General features: G+C 42.2%; 1 protein-coding gene across 4 annotated transcripts; it reads left to right on the top strand.

The window, feature by feature from the left end:
- Positions 1-21561, top strand: LOC132836277 (gastrula zinc finger protein XlCGF8.2DB-like). 4 transcript variants are annotated; one of them, XM_060855658.1, is made up of 3 exons: positions 1-33; positions 16441-16553; positions 19773-21561. In XM_060855658.1, exon 3 carries the CDS (start codon positions 20070-20072, stop codon positions 20799-20801), a length of 732 nt encoding a protein of 243 aa, XP_060711641.1. In that variant the 5' UTR covers positions 1-33; positions 16441-16553; positions 19773-20069; the 3' UTR covers positions 20802-21561. The 4 variants fall into 4 exon arrangements, with proteins under 4 accessions (XP_060711641.1, XP_060711642.1, XP_060711643.1 ...); XM_060855659.1 differs by lacking the exon at positions 1-33 and adding an exon at positions 11823-11867; XM_060855657.1 differs by lacking the exon at positions 1-33 and adding an exon at positions 13663-14294.
- Positions 21562-22641: the final 1080 nt, after the last annotated feature.

The following is a 22641-nucleotide window of genomic DNA, read 5'->3' as shown; positions in this document are numbered from 1 at the left end:
GTTCACAAGTGACTGCAAGGAGTGCATTCTTTTGTAAGTGTTGTTGTTAATCATATTCAGGACTAATGTCATTCATTCTGACAACTGGGGTTTGTTTCTGGTGATGTTACTAACAATACAATAGCTACAGTAAGCATTGATACTCTGTGCAAATGTTGAGTAAATCAGTTTTGCTGCAGTGTCTTGATTTCTGCAATGATAAGAGAAGACTGATAGGTGTCTTTTGTCAACTGTGCCATTTTTGAGTCTTTCTCACTCAAATTTATTTCCATTATCGTCTAGTTCTCCTTCTCCCATATTAAACTCCAGGCTTTCATCCATCTTGTAAAAACCCGTTGAAGGTTTTACTGGTTACTGCCATCTCCCTCATGTTCTCTGTTGTCTGTTGGAAGATTTCCAATTACCTCTTAATCCCATTCTGGTTCTAGTGTTGTTGTGACAACTGAAGTTTCTATTCCAACACTCTAATTGAGGGTCTGTGTTGACAATTACGGAATTTGTCACAAATGGTTCTAGAAGTGAGGACTGAATTTTGTTTGTTGTTATTAAAGAGAAAACATAGTCTGTAATTTTCTCACTGCCCTCTTGACAAGTGCAATGCATGTCAGCCCTTGACATCAGAAAGGAGAATTTAACAGTACCCACTGTACAATTGTCTCTTCATTATGGTCACCATCTACACAGCATTATATTGTCTGCTAGATCTCAAAGACTTTGAGACAGAAAGGTGTGTTGGTTGTGTCACCACATGAGGTGGGAGCATAGGTCAGGTCATCCTCTGAATTGGGAGCACTGGGCCAGGTTACTGTATGAGGGGGCAATGGTGGGTCTGGTTATTATGGGGAAATAGATGTGACTTTTGTCACCATGTCGAAAGAGCGATGAGTATTGTGTGAGTAGTTATTAGCCATTAGAAACTATTAACTCTTCTACATTTGTTACTGTAGTGAAAACTCCACCAATACTGATCTGTTTGAGTTTCCAGTACATTGTGTACTTGTCCTTGTATACATTGTTCTCTAACGTGCCTGTGATATCCACTTTAAGTTTTTCTAATAGTCTTACTAACAGCAAGGAGATTACACGATCATAGAAATCAGGAATGACATTAACACAAATCTTCCTGCCCAACACTGATCTAGTTCCCCATCTGTATTCCCAATATCAATGTGATTTATAATATATAATTAATATATTAATTACATTATAGAGTCAGACAGCACAGAAACAGAGCTTTTGGTCCAATTCGCCCAGGCCAACCAAGTTTCCCAAAGTAAATTAGTCCCACTTATGTGAATTTGGACCATAATCCTCTAAATCTTATTGATTCATCTAACCATCCAAACGTGTTTTAAATGTTGTAAATGTACCTGTGCCTGCCATTCCTCCTTTAAATCTGCTTCTGCACACTCCTTCTACACATACCATAAGAAATTATTCTGGGATCAGTTGTTCCTATATAATCTCTGCTGAATAGTGACAATGTTAACCCTCTTCCTAACCTACCCTTATCCTTCTGTGAGGGCCGAACGACCTCTCCTGTGCTGTATGACTATGATTCTACCAGACAATGGACTCTCTTTGTTAAAAGGAGGGCGTTCTCCCTTTGCTCAGTTAGTCCTTTACTCAATTAAAATCAGCCCTTCAATTGATTGTGCATTGTTTTATCATGCCTGCCCCATTTCGGTTACAAATGTTGAAGTATTTGCTGCACTCCCACAAGGTTCTATCTGTTTAAAGGAGAAAGTGAGGTCTGCCGATGCTGGAGATCAGAGCTGAAAATATGTTGCTGGAAAAGCGCAGCAGGTCAGGCAGCATCCAAGGAACAGGAGACTCGACGTTTCGTGCACAAGCCCTTCATCAGGAATCTATAGAGTCTCCTGTTCCTTGGTTGCTGCCTGACTTGCTGCGCTTTCCAGCAACACATTTTCAGCTCTATCTGTTTAAAGCCACAAACAGAAGGCTCCACTTTTTTCCTGAAGTTTCACACCGATCAGCTTTGCAAATGAGGCAGAGTTTCGACCAATGAGGGAGATTCAGGTTCGTCCCCGCCCCTTCATTCTCACCGATTGGTTGGATGATGACGCGCTTTCGCCCATAGTCCCGCCTTCTTCATCTTATTGGTCCGAAGCGGCCGTCAATTGCCTGGGCGCCATTTTGTGTTGAAATGTGGCGGTGCAGTTCACTGCAGGGGGAAGGTGCTCGGATTACCCGGGGGAGGGAGTGGTGCCGGCAGGTGGATTCACAAAGAGGCAAAGAAGACGTAAAAGACCAAATAGGAAGATGTTGGCTCGGTATTTGAACTGGTAGCAGCTGCTTAACTGATAGAGTACTAACGTCTGGCCGCTATATTGAGAGGTAGCCCACGGTGACATGGCACTTGCTGGGCTCAGGGAAGTCCGCACAATGCCCTGGCCCTGAGCCTTCCTACTCCATTCAGTATGATCATCACTGATCATCTTCCTCAACACTACGTTCACACGTTCTTTCATATCTTTTTATGCGTTTAATAGCTTAAAAAAAGTGTCAGTCTCTTTCTTGAATGTACTTATTGACCTGGCCACCACAACATTCTGTGGTAGAAAATTCTACAAGTTCACCATCACCTGAGTGAAGAAATTCCTAACTTTGGATCATGAGCCTATGAGGAGAAAGTGAGGACTGGAGATCAGAGCTGAAAATGTGTTGCTGGAAAAGCGCAGCAGGTCAAGCAGCATCAAAGGAACAGGAGATTCGACGTTTCGGGCATAAGCCCTTCTTCAGGAATCCTGCAGTGAACTGCACCGCCACATTTCAAAGGGCTTACGTCGAATCTCCTGTTCCTTGGATGCTGCTTGACCTGCTGTGCTTTTCCAGCAACACATTTTCAGCTCATGAGCCTATGACCCTTGTATCCAGACTCAAAAGTCCAAAATCGCTGAGGAAACTCAGCTGGTCTGGCAGCATAAGTTGAGAGAAAGCAGAGTTAATGTTCTGGCGCCATGGACTCATCATTGAAAACATTCTCTCTGCATCCAGCCCTGTCAAAATCAATTAGATTCCCTCTTGTTCTTATAAAGAGAATTCAGGCCCAATTGGATCAATATCTTCCTACAACAGTCTTGATATCTCTGGTATCAATCTAAAGAAGCTTTGCTGCACTTACTGTATGACAAGTACATCTTTTCTTAAGGATATGAACTTTAGCCGACCTGAAAAGTTGCCTGTTTCACTGCAGTAAAATATCTTTACATTGGAACTCATTGATCTGGTGCTGCTATCAATCACTTTTGCCATTGATTGCAGTATATCATGATTTGGAGCCGCCTTGCTCTTATACTTTATATCCTCATTAATAAAGCCAAGTATGTTTGTTTTTTTGTAACTGCTGTCTTCCCTTAGCAAGATTTGTCTGCTTTGGCACATCTTTTGGAGTACAGAGGGACCTCAATTATCCGAAGGACAGAGGAGGAGATTATTTTGTTTGGTTAATCCAATTTCAGTTAATCGAATGCTCAATAACAGTTTCGCCAAGCATCAGAATCTTGCGATCTTGCTGAATAGCCCAATATTTAGATAATCGAATGCTGGATAATGAAGGTTCCTCTTTATTGTATTCATTCTATGACTTCAGCAATTTAATAACTTCATGGATTTAACTTTTAGATTAGATTACTTACAGTGTGGAAACAGGCCCTTCGGCCCAACAAGTCCACACCCACCCGCCGAAGCGCAACCCACCCATACCCCTACATTTACCCCTTACCTAACACTACGGGCAATTTAGCATGGCCAATTCACCTGACCCGCACATTTTTGGACTGTGGGAGGAAACCGGAGCACCCGGAGGAAACCCACGCAGACACGGGGAGAACGTGCAAACTCCACACAGTCAGTTGCCTGAGGCATAAACTTTGGAATAAACTTTCCCAAGATCAAAAGGGACATGAGGAAACTATTGAGAAATTAAAAGCAACATGCTAATTAACCATCCCTGGGAAGAAAGAATCAAAGAAACATAAATAAACTGTTTCCTGGGAGAGAGGAGATCACACTACTCGACAACCCACTGCCTCGTGACACAAGGGCAATTACAATTTCCTGCAGAAGGAATGTCCTGAAGTAAAGGAGTTATTTGTAGGACATGCTGTTTCAAACAGGCAGGTAACACTGAATGTAACAAGGAATAGTGGAGCTACTTCTGATGAGAAGGCAGTTGACAGACTTCATGTCTCCATAAGTGGGAATGGAAGAATCTTTTGAATCATCAATGTGTCACACCACAAATTTGAAAGAGGAAAAACGTATTAGAATCCATCACCAGAACAATTCAGCAACAGAGCTTCAAAGAGGCTCTGCACATTGCACAAGGATCAAATTCTGGATACTTAGAGGCAAAACTGGAATTTTAGTTAAATTCTGTCATTAATTGGGTAATAGCCAAGTTGGTGTTGTCAGGATTAACAAATAGATCTTGGAATGCAGGTTCATTGTTCCTTGAAAGTGGACTCGCAGGTAGATAGGATAGTGAAGAAGGCGTATGAAGAAGTATGCTTCCCTTTGTTGGTCACAGCATTGAGTAAGGGAGTTGGGATGTCATGTTGCAGCTGTACAGGACATTGGTTAGGCCACTTTTGGAGTATTGCATGCAATTCTGGTCTCCCTCTTATCAGAAGGATGGTGTTAAACTTGAAAAGGTTCAGAAAAGATTTATAAGGATGTTGCCGGAGTTGGATGGTTTGAGCTGTAGGGAGAGGCTAAATAGACTGGGGCTGTTTTCCCTGAAGTGTCAGAGGCTGAGGGATGACGTTATAGAGGTTTATAAAATCATGAGGGGCATTGATAAGATAGACAAGGTCTTTTCCCTGGGGTGGGGGAAGTTCAGAACTAGAGGGCACAGATTTAAGGTGAGGGGGGAAAGATTTTAAAAGGGACCTAATGGGCAACCTTTTCATGCAGAGGATGGTGCATGTATGGAATGAACTGCCAGAGGAAGTGGTGGAGGCTGGTACAATTACAACATTTAAAAGGCATCTGGATGGGTATATGAATAGGAAGGGTTTGGAGGGATATGGGCCAAGTGCTGGCAAATGGGACAAGATTAATTTAGGATATCTGGTCGGCATGGAAGGGTCTGTTTCTGTGCTGTACATTTTTATGCTTCTGTGCCTACTTGAGGGGTCTTATTTTGGTTGCTATGTGCAATAAAGTTTAACTCATTGTTTCAGAAATTGTATTTTTTTTGTCATGTATGTGCAGCTGTAGGACACAGTGAACAATGAGTGCCGAAACCTTTATTCATATCCCGCCACCAAAAAGAAAAGGAACAATCCAAGTGGCCAATGACAAGCAGAGCCCTTCTCAACAAAGGGCAATGCTGAGTGATCAAAAGAGGTGGAGGGGAGGGCAGGGACTAAATCAAAATAGAATCGGAGAGGGAAATAAGACCCTCCACAGCCCATGGTGCCCACCTCTTCCTGAAAACCTGGAGGGTGTTTGATTCAATACTTGTTTGTCTGAGATGTCTTAAGTATCTGAATTAAAGGTAGCTTGTAATTTGCATGCAACATGTCTCTTTATGGTCTTTCTCCAAAAATGTATCTCCTCACAATTCTCTGCATTGAACTCATCTGCCCGTTCTGTCAACAGGTTAGAGTCCTTTTGAAGTGTTACACTGTCCGCACAGTTTAAAATGCTTTCAAGTTTTGTAAAAGCTCTATAAAATGTTGTAAACCAGCACTTGTGAATTCAATCCTTATAGAGCCTCTGAGGAATTTTATAGTCCCCTCACCTTTAAAAGAAATTAGATGTACTAAAGGAAAGGGTGAACATTTTAAGTGACTGAATAAATAATGAAAAATTGGTTAATGTCACCTATAGGAGAAAGTGAGGACTGCAGATCAGAGTCGAGAGTGTGGTACTGGAAAAGTACAGCAGATCAGGCAGTTCCTTGGATGTCATCTAAGTGTGGAAGCAGGCCATTTGGCCCATCAAGTCTACACCAACTCTAAACAGCATCCCATCCAGACCCAGCCCCCCCCACACCACAAACGTGCATTTCACAAAGCTAATTCACCTAGCCAGCACACACCTGGACACTATGGTTAACTTAGCATTGCCAATCCACCTCACCTATACATCTTCTGTGGGAGAAAGCCCATGCACACACAAGAAGAATGTGCAAACTCCACGTTGACAGTTCCAGAGACTGGAAGCAAACCTGGGTCCATGGTGCAATGAGGCAACAGTAAAACAGTAGCCACCTCCAGCATGATACCACCACTAAATATATCTTCCCCTTTCCTCTCTTTTCAGTATTCTAAAGTAAGCATTTGCTTTGTGACATTCTGGTGCATTCCTCTTACCTCCAACAACTCAACCCTCTCACACTTTACCATACAATTGCAGGTGATGGAACACTTGCCTTTTCATTTCCTCAGTCAAAGGCCCTAAATACTCCTTTTAGGTAAAGGAGTGATACTCCTTTAATCTAGTCCACTATATCCGCTGCTCATAGGAACATAGAAAACAGGAGCAGAAGAAGGCAATTCAGCCCTTTGAGTTTCCTTCATCATATATGATCACAGCTGATCATGATTTGGAGATGCCGGTGTTGGACTGGTGTCAATCAGCAACAACTTGTGTTTATTCTGCAAATTCAGGAGCAATAATTCCATGACCAGGATTCAATCCTGTGCCTCATCTAAACTGCGGGAGAGCCTTGTAGCTTGGGTGATTCAGCACTTGGCCCACAGCCTTGAATGTCCTGGTACTTCAGGTGCTCATCCAAGTATGTCTGTGTGTTTTCCTTCGTGGCTGTCAATGCAATTCAATTCTCTATTGTTACAAATTAATGTTTTCACATTAGCTGTGTGGCGTTATCTTCAAATCCAGGAGGAGAAAAATAGCAAATCTAAAATGCACAAAAGGAATTTTCATTGGTTTGAGTGGAGGCTGTTCCAATACTAAGTACTCATTTTTTATAAAGTGGAGAATGGACTAAATTTTCACCAGCACTATTTAATAAAAGAAACTGAGTTGTTGTGGTCACGTGGTGAAGAGAACGGACATATTGTGAGAATGAATTTATAAGTATAAATAGTCCAAATTGAAATTCCTCTGACATTACCAATATTTTGCTACCTTCAAGTCTCAAAGGGAAGTTGAAATTAAAAGTTCAATCACAAATGTTACAGGAGCAGATTGATTATAATCCCCAGGAAAGTTTGAACAGCCTGAAGCTCTTTTCTCTAGAAAAGAGAAGGCTGAGAGGTAACCTGATAGGAATGAAAAGCTTTAACCTTGTTTTATTAGGGATTCAATAAAAAAATTATCACTCAGCTGGAGATCTATATATCCTGAATTTGGATCAAACATTTAGAGATACAGAAAATAAATTATATTGAGATATAGTTCTTCAGATTATTTTGTCATCCATTGAATCAATACTTCTTATCAAATTTTCTGACATTAAATTGTAATGGTTGACTACACTCAAAGTCAACTAGACGAAAGTGAGGACTACAGATGCTGGAGATTAGAGTCGAGAGTGTAGTGCTGGAAAGCACAGCAGGTTAGGCAGCATCTGCCTGTTCTGTCAACAGGTTAGAATCCTTTTGAAGTGTTACACTGTCCGCACAGTTTAAAATGCTTTCAAGTTTTGTAAAACCTCTATAAAATGTTGTAAACCATCACTTGTGAATTCAATCCTTATAGAGCCTCTGAGGAATTTTATAGTCCCCTCACCTTAAAAGAAATTAGAATTAGAAATAGGCAGCATCCTAGGAGCAGGAGAATTGACATTTCGAGCAAAAGCCCTTCCTGATGAAGGGCTTTTGCCCGAAACATCTACGCTACAAAAATACTTTAAAGTTTATAAGTCTTGACTAGAGGTGGTGAAAGGCTCTGATTAATTGTTGGTCTTTCTTTCTGCCTGTCAATCTGAGTTAAATGATCTCACGGAATGGTGAGGCTATTCAATTTCTTTCTGTGTCTCTTATCAAGTTCTAAGAATCATATCAGACTTGAAATGTGAACTTCATTTTTCTCTCCACAGATACTGCCAGGCCTGCTGAGCTTCTATATTTTCCAGTGTGTTGCAGATTTATAGCATCCTCAGTACTTTGCGATGGACTCTCAACTGATGTGAAAGTCTGAGATAGAGAGGTTTTTAAATTGTAAATGAACAAAGGGCTATCACAGGGGTGTTGAAAGTAGAGGTTTGGACCACAAGCTGAAAGTTTGGGGTCCTGAGCTCAGAGAGTTATGACCACTGTGGAGCTCCAACCAAGTTATTGCAGCTTTGTTCCCTTATGAACAATTCACTGCTTTCACAGCTCCCCAACCCACTCTAAATTCTATGGTTGTGGTAAGTTTCAAACCCTGAAATAAGTGCACAGTGGGGGAAATAAAAGACAGTTTGGGAAGTGATAGGCGATCAAGATTTGGTCATCTTCAGTGGGCTTCAGTAACAGAAGAGGTTTTCAGAACCTAATGGCTGATTCCTGCTCTTTTCCAATGTTCGATTGCAGTGGAAATAGTCGTTAAATCTAACAAGAAAGACACTATTGATGTGGGAGTGTGGTGATGCAGTCTAACAGCGCTAAGATTCCAATCTCAGTGTAGTCTTGAGTAACACTTTCTTTGATCTTAAATCTTGAAACCTCAGCTGACACAACTTGAGGAAGTTTGCTGTGCATGAATGCTTCTTCTCATGTGAAATGGATGCAGTCTGACTCAATTTGAGAATGAAGAAACTCGTGGAATGGAGAGCTGGACCTCACTCCTGAAAACAACATCAACTTTTAAACAAAAACCTCATGTGACATTTGAATCTACAACACTAACTTTGAGAATTTCAGACTGTACCAAATGAGTTAGCTGGGTACAATTAACCCCATGTCACATCCATATTACTGGGAGAGAAATGTCAGTTTTCAGTTGGTTCTGAACTTCATGCTGAAGAAATCCATCAAATAATGGTGCAAGGTTCCAATTCATTCCTCTCAATCACCAATAGCATCATTCAATCTTTCACTTCTCAACTGCACTCTTTCCAAATATTGCAATCCATTTTCAGCACTTGTTCTGGAATTGAATATTCTATATTAATATTTTAGTGTTAATTAAAATTAGAATAATATCCTAATCCTTAAGGAGCCCTGCTATTACTTTCAATCACTGAGAGATAGTGAATGAACATTTATCTGCTTCCTATAATTTCTGATGTAAAGAAATGCTAATCTGAAGAGTAACAATCAACTATTTGATGCTCTCTCCTGAAAGTTTGCCACTACTTATTTGAACCAACTGAATTTTAAGAGTTGGTTCAAAAGGTTCTAAGGACAAAAAGGATTTTAGCCCTTTTATATGAAAAGAAACATTCATAGTGATATGGTTATACAGCACAAAAACAGACCCTTCTGTCCAACTGGTCTAGGCCAAACATAATCCCAAATTAAATTAGCCCCATCTGCCAGCTCCTGGCCCATATCCCTCTAGAGTTTTCCTATTCATGTTTAAAAGACATTTGGATAAGTATGTTGTAATTTTACCCACATCCACCACTTCCTTAGGAACTTCAAACCACATATAAACCACCGTCTGTGTAAAACATTTGCCCTTCATGTCTTTTTAAAATGTCTCTCATCTTCTCAGCTCATCTTAAAGTATGACCCCTAGTCTTAAAATCCCCCATCCCAGGGAAAGACGATTACCATTAACTCTATCTGTATCTCTTATTCATAGAATCCCTGAAACAGGCCATTTCGCCCGGCAAATCCACACCAACTCTCTGAAGAGCTTCCCATTCAGACTCACCCTATCTCTGTAACCTTGCATTTCCCATGGCTAATCCACCTAACCTGCAAACCCTGGACACTACAGGCAATTTAGCATGGCCAATCTACTTAAACCTGCACATCCTTGGACTGGGGGAGGAAACTGGAGCACCTGGAGGGAAGCCATGCAGACTCGGGGAGAACATGCAAACTCCACACAGTCGCCTGAGGCTGGAGATGAACTTGGGTCCCTGGTGCCGTAAGGTAGCAGTGCTAACCACTGAGCCACCGTGCCACTTCGTTTCATTTCATAAACTTCTATAAGTTTATTTTATAAACTTCTATAAGGTTGTCTCTCAACCTCCTATGGCCCAGTGAAAAAAAATCCCAGCCTAGGTTTTTTAAGATTATAGAGATCTGGATCAAATGTGTCAACAGGATGAAAAATGGCAGAAGGAATTCAATCTGGATAAATGTGAGATATTACAATTTGGAACAACAAACAATGTAGGGTTTATACAATTAATGGCAGGGCCTTGGGTAGTGTTGTAGAACAAAAGGGACATAGCATGCTGATACATAATTCTTTGAAATTTGCATCACATATAGACAGGGTGGTTAAAAAGCATTTGGCATTCTTACCTTCATTGCTCAGACCTTTGTTTATAAGAGTTGGGAAGTCATGTTGAGGTTGTACAGGACATTGGTGAAGCCTCTTCTGGAATACTGTGTTCAGTTCTGGTTGCCCAGTCATAGGAAGGATATTATTAAGTTGGAGATGTTTCAGAAGAGATTCATGTGGAGCAATTTTTCTCACGTTGTATAGCTCAGGTTCTCTGATTGAAGCTTAAAGAAGGTATTAATCATTGAGTGTTGTGTAAATGCTATTCATAATTTAGTGCTTGGGATGTAATCTCTGAGTTTTCCTGAGCTGTGCTTGTTGTATTTGTAGGTTTTGCATTGGTTGAAGTACCTTGCATCCCAGAGATGGACAGTAACCTTTTAATTAAACTGCAGTCACTGGTTGGAGAGTCTGGAGTAAAATCCAGCTGCTTGTTATTGTTTCAGTCACTGTGGAAGCAGGAAAGAAAATATCATTAATGGGTTTCTTACAGTCTGAAATATGGTTATAAATAACTATTTTGATAGGTTTCACTGCTGAAGCATTTAAAAATCTTTTAATAATCAGCAGGTATCAGCTAGAAATTTCACGCTTGAGCAGACTTTTCTGAACTGTAATAGCTGAAAAGAGTGTGTGTGAATGCCGTATTCTGTACAGAGGGAAAAAATTAATGTGAGATGGGATGCTATTTACAGTTATTTGGAAGAATAACATGTTTTATTGATCTTTTCCTCACACTAAGATTAAAACCTATTGGTATAATATTAGTCCAGTTTCAAATCCACTTCCACTTGCATGTATGACATGATTTCAATAACCACCAGACCAGAGGAAAATAACAACACTGACTTGACTTGTATGACAAACTGTTCAATTATATATTTTAGGAATTTGTTTTGCAAAAATATGGTCTGGTGGTATGGTCTGCAAAAGAAATTAATCTGGCAATGGAATCATACAGTCACATAACATATTAGAAGGCCATTTGACCAATAGTGTTCATCTCAGCTTTCTCAAAAGAAAATTCTTCCAAATTTCCTTTCTCCATAACCATGTCAGATTTGTCCTTTCAAGTCATGGTTCCCTTTCCTACTCTGTCTCACGCTCCTCCCTCCATTTCTCATTGTTTCTTTCCCACTCTCCCCCCTCACTTATCCAGCTACTCACCCTCATTCCTCATTCTTACCGTCCCACGCTTTCCTCCCTTCTCCCATACCGTTTTCCCCTTCGAATGACCCACTCTGCCATCCTCCCCCACCCTAACTCTCCCCCAATAAACCCGACAAAATAACCCCAGTAACTCCTTAATATTTTCCACACATCTGGCCGACTTTCTCATTACAGCAGAGCAATGAATAATGTAAGATGGCAATGGCGAGAATATTACCCAGCGTTCCGAGCGACGGAGACAGTCCCCTATTCGCCCCATTGACAATCCCTGCACGTGACGCCGGGGAAAGCCATTGTTCTGCCCGGCCGCACGAAAGGTAACAATCCAGCGGGACGCTGGCGCCCGTGGGGCGGGCGGTAGGACCGGCCGCTGTTTGCACCGGCGACAGCTTTCCCAGTGGGAAGCCTCGAGAAGCGGCCGCCACGTTTGTAGGGGGCAATGAGCCTGTTCAATGCTGGTCTGCAAGGAACAATGTTGCTGCATTGACAAGGAAGGAGGTTTTAATGGGAGGGTGGAGAGATCTGGGGAAGGCAGTAGGGAGGGGAGGTACACCCAAGGAGAGGGCCAGAACGGACTGAACCGAACCCAACCCTCGGCGTGAACTGTAGCTTCTGGAAGGCCCAGATCAAGCTCAGCAGGAGAGGAGAGAGGATTGGAGTGAACCTTGACTGAATCTAGGAGCGGAGCTCTCGAGATGACATCAGGGTTCACAAAGAACTCAGGGCAAGAAGATTGGTTGCTTTGAAACCAGCTTGAGGGACTGGGTGAATCGTATTGGAGGGGGATAGAATGTAAAGTGCTTATTTCTGTGGTCCGTAGTTTGTTAGGAAGGGGCGAGAAATCTGATTTGGCAAGTAGCCGGTCAGGTTGAGTAACTTTTTCTTCGCTTATTCTTTTGAATTGGTGGAATTCAAAATAGCAGGAGAACTCGGCTGTGTTCCTACAGTATGTGGGAAATCAGGGACACTGAAAATTCCATGATGACCCATGTATGTGAAAATTGTAATCACCAGCGGCTGGGGCTAATGATGGACTCACCATGACACTGAGGACATCATGGGTAGCATGTTTACTGAGCTTGTCACTCCACAAGTAAGGTCTACAACAGTAGAAACGTATTGGGTGACCACTAGACAGGCAAGAAGGCATGGGCAAGTTGTGCAGGAGCTGCTATCAACAGATGTACAATGTTGGATAATTTTGAATGGAATGGCGCCTTGGGAGAAAGCAGCAACAGCCACAGTTGGCTTTACTGCATGGTGGGAGAACATTAGTGAAAGGGAATTTGATTGAAAGGGGAACTAACTGCCTCACCACCAACTAGACTCTTGAATGGTATGTTGCCCCCTCCCTCCCCTGTGCCAGGGTCAGGGATGTCTCAGAGAATTTGCAGGGCTTTGGATGTAGATTTGCTCACTGAACTTGAAGGTTCATTTCCAGATGTTTCATCACTCTACTAGGTAACATCTACAGTGGGTCTCAGGCAAAGCAATGCTGAAAACTCCTGCTTCCTATTTATATGTTTAGGTTTCTTTGGGTTGGTGATGTTATTTCCTGTGGTGAAGTCACTTCCTGTTCCTTTTCTCGGGGGTGATAGATGCTTCTCATGCATGTCTTTGTTTGGCTTGTCCTAGGAGGGATGTGTTGTCCCAATCGAAGTAGTGTCCTTCCTTATCTGTATTTAAGAATACTAGTGAGAGAGGGTCATGTCTTTTTGTGGATAATTGATGTTCATGTATCCTGGTGGCTAGTTTTCTGCCTGTTTGTCCAATGTAGTGTTTGTTACAGTCCTTGCACGGTATTTTGTAAATGACATTAGTTTTGCTTGTTGTTTGCATAGGATCTTTCAAGTTCATTAGCTGCTGTTTTACTGTGTTGGTGGGTTTGTGGGCTGAGAAAAGGAACAGGCAGTGACTTCACCACAGGAAATAACATCACCTCAAGAAATGACATCACCAACCCAAACATAAAATAGGAATTTTCAGCACTGCTTCGCCTGAGGCCCACTGAAGATGTTACCTAGTATGGTGATGAAACATCTGGCAATAAACCTTCCAGCTCAGAGCGAACCTACATCCAAAACCTCAACCTGGGCTACAAATCTTCTCAAAACTTGCTAAGTTGCAGGACATTCTGAAGGGGCAGGGTGAACAACCCCCCAGCAGTAGTGGTACATGTTGGTACCAACGATGTGGGTTACAAAAAGAAATGAGGTCCTGCAACAGGAATTTAGAGTTAGGTAGGAGATTAGAGGATCAATAATAAGATTGTAATTTTTGGATTCCCCCAGTGCTGCATACTACTGAGTATAAGAATAGGAACATAGATCAGATGAAAAACTATCCAAAGTTGGCTTGCAACTGGGTGACAAAGGATGTTGGTTGAGAGATGCTTTTATGGTTGAAAGCAGTATAGCACTGAGAATGATGCTGAGACCCTTGCTGTTTGCTATGTACATTATGACTTGAATGTGAATGTAGAAAGTATAATTGATAATTTTGCAGATGACACAAAATGGTGGTCTTATTGATAGTGAGGAGGATGCTAAATCTGGTATTGATCAGTTGGTAAATTGAGCAGAACAATGGCAGATGAAATTTAATCATGATAAGTACAAGGTGATGCATTTGGGAGGCTTAATAAGGGAAAAATATACATAATGAATGGTAGGTTCCTTGGGAGTACTGAGGAGCAAAGGGATCTTGGTGTACCAGTCCTTAGATCCCTGAAGATGTCAGCACAGGTAGGTAGAATGCTGACAAAGGCATATGGGTTACTTATCTTCTTTAGTGGGGTTGTAGAATATAGGAGCAAGGAAGTCTTGTTACAACTTTATAAAGCATTGATTATGCCACATATGAAACATTGTGTGTAGTTCTAGTCGCCACATGATTGGAAGGATGGGATTGCACTGGAAAGGGTGCAGAATCACCAGGACGTTGCCTGGAATGAAAGCCTCAGTTATGAGGAGAGAGAATGGATTGGCTGGGTTTGTTTTCCTTGGAGCAGAGGGGGCTGAGATGGGATCTAATTGGAGTGTACAAAATGACAAGAGGCGTAGACAAAGTAGATTGTGTGGGAATGTTTTCCATAAGGCAGACATGTTAAGACTAGAGGGCATACGTTTATGGTGAGGAATAAATGACTTAGAGGAGATCTGAAAAAATACTTTTTCACCCAGAGAGTGGTCAAAATATGGAACGTGCTTCCTGAGAGGGTGGTGGAGGCGGGTTCTCTAGCAACATTTCAAATGCATCTGGATAAGCACTTAAAATGTCAGAGGATGGTAGACTATGTACCATTTGCATATAAGTGTACTTCAGAATGTGTTGGTCAGCATAAACATGGTGGGCCAAAGCGCCTGTTTCTAGTATGTATGACTCCAAAATATTTACCCTTTTTAAAATTTATCCTGGCCTGATGGAATTGGGTTTTATAAACTCCTATTACACTGTGTAGAAAGGCTAGTTTTTCACTCAGTAAACTCAAACTAAGAAATACATGTCTCTTCTGAATTCCAATCATGGACTGACAGTGATGGAATTCATAAATTCCTTTTACATAGTCAGAGATCTGCAGCACAGAAAAACAGGTTGTTTGTCTTAAGAGTCTATGCTGCTCAAAAAAGGCACTTAAGTATTCTAATCCCATTTTTTTCAGAAACTGGCCCTTAGCCTTGTATGCTTAACATCTCAAGTGCACATCAAATTACTATTTGACTGGAAGTGAAGGTTTCTGCTTTGGTCAACATTTCAGGCATAGAGGTCCAGAATCCCACCATCCTCTGAGTGAAATACAATTCCTCATATCCTTCCTTAATTCTCTTGCCTCGGAATTTAAGTTTATGCTCCTGATGATTGATCCCTCCAAGTGAAAATGTTGCTTCCTGTCTACCATGTCTGTGCCCCTCATAATCTTACGCAACTCAATCATGTCCCCTATGCTCCACTGCTCCAAAGAAAACAATACCAGTCTATCCAAAACAAAAACAGAAATTGCTGGTGAAACTCAGTGTGAAATTTCATGCCTGGTGACTCTTCATTCAAACACTTCAGAATAGGTTCTGAAAAAGAGTCACCACAATCAAAACATTAACTCTGCTTTCTCCCCGCAGATGCTGCCACACCTGCCGAGTTTATTCAGCTTTTTCTGTTTTTGTTTCAGATCTCCAGCATCGCAGTCCTTTTGTTTCATACCATTCAATGCAATCTCTTTGTAATAAAAACTCTCCTAGTACATAAGTTATTATGGCAGACATGTAGTTAACTTTGTGTTGCAATGTGTGCTCAGGATCATGTTACAGGGCTCCAGTAACAGATAATGGTAATGTATTGTGATAGGTTAGTTAAATCATGGGAGATGAGCTAAGGCTGAAGACTTTGGTGTTGTAATGTGATGGGTTAAGTGTGATGGAGGGAACCAGTGTGGCAGATGGTGATTAGTTTAGAAAGATAAAGCAAGCCAGCAAGATTGGCTATGCTAATGTTATCCAATAAGCGCAGGATCAACAAATTATATAAATTGGAGGAGAACAAAGGAATTGTGGGGAGTCAGGAAAGACATTTTTTTCTGGCTCTCACAGCTTTGATTTTGCAAGATTAAATTTGAACTTTGTGAAGGATTTTCTGCGTCTCCTGTAAGTTTTTATAGAGCATTGATTCTTCCACAACACTAGGCAACACCCCATAGATCTTCTCTGCATTCTCTTCAATGCAATCACATCCCTATTATAATGTGCATTCCAGAACTGCAGACCATACTTTGACAGTGAACAAGATTGTGGAAGGGGAGGATTTGCACACAATAAATTCAGGCCAAGTGAAATATTTGTCTTCTGAATTCCTAGCATGGACGGACAAGTGATGGCTTTATCCGCTTATATTTTACAGGATATTTGGCAAAGATTTGCAGATGGGAAACTCAATCCAGGTATTGCATCGAGATCTGCAGTCTCAGTCGATTTCATCAGTTGTTCATCACTGGGTGTCATTGGCCTTTTAATGTAAGCATTGAATTCTAAGCAGTTAAGACTTGCATAAAATTCCTTCCTCACATATTTGCAGTCTTGCACAATACGGGTCTAATGATGACCATGAATCCATCTAGTTCACCAATTGGAAGGAAATCTGCCACCTTTAGCTGGTCTGGCCTCCACACCCAGAGCAATGTGGTTGATTTTCAACTGCCCAGAGAGCAAATAGGAATGGGCAAAAAATATTGGCATCACCAGAGATGCCCATATCCCGTGAGTGAATAAAAGGAATAGTTTAACTCTTTAGGGGCAGCACGATGGCTCAGTGGTTAGTACTGCTGCCTCACAGCGCCAAGACCTGGCTTCAATTTCCGCTTCAGGCAACTGTCTGTGTGGAGTTTGCACATTCCCCCTTGTGTCTGTGTGGGTTTCCTCCAGGTACTCTAGTTTCCTCCCACAGTGGTGGATTGGCCAAGCTAAATTTCCCATAGTGCCCAGGGATGTGTAGGGTAGGTGGATTAGCCATGGGAAATGCAGGGTTACAGGGATAGATTGAGGGGGGGGGGGGGGAGCGGGCGGGTGATATATGGGTGAGAGTCTCTTCAGAGTCAATGTGGGCTTGTTGTCCAAATCGCCTGTTTCCACACTGTAAGATTCTCGTTCTGTGTCTGTAGATCATTCAAACACCTGAAGCCTGAATAGAGCCTCAACAGGTGTTGATTACTGTTGATGCTTAACTAATGTGAGTCACCTCAGCTCAATTTAAGAGAGGGACCTGATGAAATTGGAAAACCAGTAAGCTCCACACAGGACGGAAGGAGAGATCACATTTGGAGTGGGACACAACCCAAGTTAGTAAATAGTTCAGGGACTTTGGAGGCAGCTTGGGAATTTGGTACAGAGCAGAAAAGGTACTTTATGCTTCTATTTTCGACTGGTAGTTTAGTTTACTCAGGCCCGTCAATTCAAATGTTTATCCTGTTAATAAAAGCCTTCTAAAGAATGACATCACAGGAAGCTTGCAAGTCTATTGGTTGGTAATAGCTGCTAATTTGACTATCTAATATAGGTTCATTTCAGATTGAAGATAAATAGGAGACATATTTGCAGATGACACAAAAATGGATGGAGGGATGGGTAACGGAGAGGCTGCAGGAGGACTTGGACAGGTTAGAAGAGTGGATAAAGAAGTGGCGGATGCAACATGAGAAAGTGAAGTTGTACGTTTTGGGAGTAAGAGTAGAGGCATACACTATTTTCAAAATGGGGGAAAAGCTTCAGAAATCTGAAGCATGAAGTGGCTTAGGAGTCCTAATGTAGGATTCTCTTACGGTTAACGTGCAGTTTCATTTGGCAGGTAGGAAGGCAAATGTAATAGAATGAAAACAGGCCATTCAGCCCAACAAGTCCACTCTGACCTTCCGAAGAGTAACCCACCCAGACCATTCCTCTACCCTATATTTACCCCTGATTGATGCACTTAAACTACACATCTCTGAACACTATGGGCAATTTAACATGGCCAATTCACCTAATCTGGACATCTTTGGATTGTGGGATGAAACTGGAGGAACCAGATGAAACCCACGCATTCATGAGGAAAATGTGCAAACTCAGCACATACAGTCGCCCGAGGTTGGAATCAAACCAGTGTCCCTGGCGTCATGAGACAGCAGTGTTAACCACTGAGCCACAGTGCCGCACCATTTCAAGATGGCTAGAATACAGGAGTGTAGAAGTACTGCTGAGGCTGTATATGGCTCTGGTTAGGCTGCATTTGAAATATTGTGATCAACTTTAGACCCTGTATCTAAGAAAGGATGTGCTGACATTGGAGCGGGTCCAGAGAAGATGTGCAAGAATGATCCTAAGGATGTTGGGCTTGTCAGACGAAGAGCGGTTGAGCACTCTGGGCTTGTACTTGATGGAGTTGAGAAGGATGGAAGAGAAGAACTCATTGAAACTTACAGAGTGTTGTGAGGGTTGGATACTTTGGAAGAGGAAAGAATGTTTCCACCATTATGAGAGACTAGGAACTGAGGGCACAGCCTCGGAATGAAGGATGGACCCTTTAGAACGGAGGTGAGGAGGAATTTCTTCAGCCAGAGGTTGGTGAATTCACAACCCAAGTTAGTAAATAGTTCAGGGACTTTGAGGCAGCATGGGAATTTGGTACAGAGAAGGCTGTGGAGGTCAAGTCATTGAGTGTATTTAAGACAGAGCTAGGTAGGTTCTTAATTAGTAAAAGGGTCAAAGCTTTCAGGGAGAATGGGGTTGAGAAACATATCAGCCACTATTGAAAGGCAGAGCAGGCTTGATGGGCTTTCTGCTTCTATACTTTATGGCTTAAAGGGAACAGCTGTTCTTCATCTGTCTTATCTCAACTTAACAGAAACTAAAACACCTGACCCAAAGAGATCAACCTCAGTTTCTCCAAACCAATTTTAAAATTTAAAGTTTCTCATTCCTTGAACTATTCTGGTAAATTTCCTCTGCATTCTCTCACCCTGTGTAATGTGGTGTGATCACAATGCTTTGCATGGACCCAATTGCTCTGTGTTCATGTGGATAATGTCATCACATCCCAATAATTGCACAATCTTATTACCCCACTCCCTGGCTATTTCTTTCACTGTATGATTTTTCTGATTGTAGTGCTTCTGATAGCCTTTGAGTTGCAGACTCCAGCAGGATTTTAAAATCGAAAACAATGAAAGCGTTTCAGAAGCAAGTCTTTTTAAATTGGTACAGTCCATAGACCCTGAATGCAAAAGGGCTTAGATCTGCGTTTGGAACTCTGGGACTTTTTCCCAGGACCAGATCCAAGTGAGCAACCCAAGTTTTGCTTGGCATGATGATCTTAGTGATTCTCTCTTGACCAGGAGAGAAAATTGACTCATTGATTGCTCCAGCTCCTGGCTACAGACTGAGAATCCAATTAACCCAGGCAGAGGAGAGTGAAGGGAGAGAGAAAAACTGGTGATGGGTTTTAGCCTAGGGAGAGGAGAAGAGTATATGGGATGGGATCTTGCAAGGAATTAAAGGCTAAGAGGGGAATGCGGGTAAGTGGAATTGAAATGCACCTCAGCCATGATTGAATGGCAGAGTGGACTCAATGGGCCGAATGGCCTTACTTCCACTCCTATGTCTTATGGTCTTGTTAACAAAGAAGATGTAAAAACTCAAGTTGTGTGTTGTGAATTTCTATAAGAGACAGGTAATGATGACTTTTGTAATCTCCCTTTACAGGGCATCAAAAATATGCATTTGTGAATGAGAAACTGAAACCGCATTCAGTCTGATTTGAATCTAACAATCCACCAAGACCTGGGTATCTTCAAATTTTGCATATGAAAAGAGAATTGTTTGTCCCTTCTATCTGTGAGGAAAGATTTCAAAACATCGATGTGACTGGAAACATAAATATACACGCCTAAATGTGTGTATTTACAGGCTGACTGGAAAGAGCTTTAATCACTTACACAAGTCTGAATTTTTAAAAAATCTCACTAGTTAAAGCAAGCAGAGGCCATATGCTTGTTCTGTATGTGGACTGAACCTCAACTGATGGTGACTCTCCAGTTGCACAAAGACGCGGACATCATGGCAAAGCCGTGGGAATGTGCTGATTGCGGTAAAGGATTTGATTATCCATCTCTGCTGGAAAATCATCGGCGTGGTCACACTGGGGAGAAGCCCTTCATCTGTTCTGTATGTGGGAAGGGATTTACTCAGACAACTAATCTCATGTCACACCAGCGAACCCACACTGAGGAGAGGCCATTCAACTGCACCCACTGTGGAAAGAGGTTCAAGTCCTCATTTAGCCTCAGTACACACCAGCGAGTTCACACTGGGGAGTGGCCATTCACCTGTGCATGTTGCGGGAAGGGATTCACTAAGTCCTCCAACCTGATGACTCATCAGCGAATTCACACAACAGAGAAGCCATTCTGCTGTGCCTCCTGTGGGAGGAGTTTCAGGCAGTCTGGCCATCTCATTGTACACCAGCGAGTTCACACCGGGGAGAAACCATTCAGGTGCTCTTCCTGTGGAAAGCATTTTCGGCAGTCAAATGATCTAATTTCACATCAGCGCGTTCACACTGGGGAGAGACCGTACAACTGTTCAGTGTGTGGAAAGGGATTCACTACCTCCTCCAATCTGCTGATACACCAACGCACTCACACCGGGGAGAAGCCATTTACGTGCTCCACGTGTGGGAAAGGATTCGCTCAGTCACGAGACCTGTTGAGACACCAGCAAGTTCATAAATGAGTGCAGTCATTGGATTCTGCTGTCACTGCAGCTGTTCATCAGACTCAGGACTAATAGTCTAACAGTATTTTGTTTTGTTTTTCTGCTCATGGTATAACTTGCTGGAGTTTAAAATCCTTGATAAGTTGCTAATTTTGGGGATGTGATATCTCTTTTTAAAAGCACCATCTGTGGTCTTTTCCTGAATTCAAGAGTTCCCAACAGGTTCAATTGCAGTCAAATTATGCACTTTTATTCAATTCTCAGTTCATAGAGTCATAGAGATATATAGCATGGAAACAGATCCTTCGGTCCAACCCGTCCATGCCGACTAGATATCCCAATCCAATCTAATCCCACCTGCCAGCACCCGGTGCATATCCCTTCCTATTCATATACCCATCCAAATGCCTTTTAAATGTTGCAACTTTACCAGCCTCCACCACTTCCTCTGGCAGTTCACATACCACCCTCTGTGTGAAATAGTTGCCCCTTAGGTCTCTTTTATATCTTTCCCCTCTCACCCTAAACCTATACCCTCTAGTTCTGGACTCCCCGACCCCAGGGAAATGACTTTGCCTATTTACCCTGTCTGTGCCCCTCATAATTTTGTAAGCCTCTGTAAGGCCACCCCTCAGATTCCGACGCTCCAAGTAAAACAGCCCCAAGCTATTCAGCCTCGCCCTATAGCTCAAATCCTCCAAACCTGACAACATCCTTGTAAATCTCAGTGTCTGAAATATTCTGCTGATTAAACCTTCAATGAGAAATTATTAATTAATCTTTGCCGACAGTTCTTACTGACTCAAACAGTCTTCACAGGGTTGACAGTGTAGTGCTGAAAAAGCACAGCAGGTCAGGCAGCATCTGAGGATCAGGAGAATCGACGTTTCGGGCATAAGCCCTCATTCCTGATGTAGGGTTTATGCCCGAAAAGTTGATTCTCCTGCTCCTCGGATGCTGCCTGACCTACTGTGCTTTTCCAGCATTACACTCTCGACTCTGATAACCAGCATCTGCTGTCCCCACTTCCTCCTAGTCTGCATAGTGGTACCTCCATTCTGCGATAAAGTTATGAAGTAATATGAAACAAAATTGATGTCAATGTTTGAGAATCACGGAGTTCACTTATTCATGACACAGTAGCAGGAACATTTGATAAATGCAGAACCCACAGCAAAGACTAGTCTTAAATCTGCTCAGTAAAGATGGTGTTTGCCTTTGGGAGAGAAAGAAGTACAAAACCCAATATTGTCCTGACAGCAACAAGATTCCATCACTTGAAAGTAGCCACGATAGACTGCAAAAAAGAATGAGACACTGAAAATGAAGCTGGATCAATCCATGTAATGAAATTCAAATTGCACATGACAATGGAAATTTACACCCTCTGTGTGATAAAGTCCACTAAAACCAAAATAATGACTCCTAAAATTATCAGATGATGATGTACCAACAGAAGTAAATAGATAATGTGCTGGGATGAATATGATGTGAGTTGCACTCACATGAGATAGCCATCTCCCAGTCACTGTTTAATGCTCTCCCACTTCTTCCTGTCATGATTGTTAAGTAAGGAAGTCTTATTGTGGGAGCTTGAAACGCGTTCTTATCTGTGTGGTATGGTGGCTCAGTGGTTAGCGCTGCTGCCACACAGCACCAGGGTCCCAGGTTTGCTTCCAGCTTCGGGTGACTGTCTGTGTGGAGTTTGTACCTTCTCCCAGTGTCTGCTCCGGTTTCCCCCCATACTCCAAAGATGTGCAGGTTAGGTGGATTGGCCATGCTAAATTGCCCAGAGTGCTGGGTGCATTAATCAGAGGGAAATGGGTCTAGGTGGGAAATTCTTCAGAGGGTCAGTGTA

Source organism: Hemiscyllium ocellatum, chromosome 46, assembly GCF_020745735.1.
Source record: "Hemiscyllium ocellatum isolate sHemOce1 chromosome 46, sHemOce1.pat.X.cur, whole genome shotgun sequence".
Lineage (NCBI taxonomy): Eukaryota > Metazoa > Chordata > Chondrichthyes > Orectolobiformes > Hemiscylliidae > Hemiscyllium > Hemiscyllium ocellatum.
The sequence above is the reverse complement of the archived record's forward strand: the minus strand, read 5'-3'. Positions and strand labels throughout refer to the sequence as shown.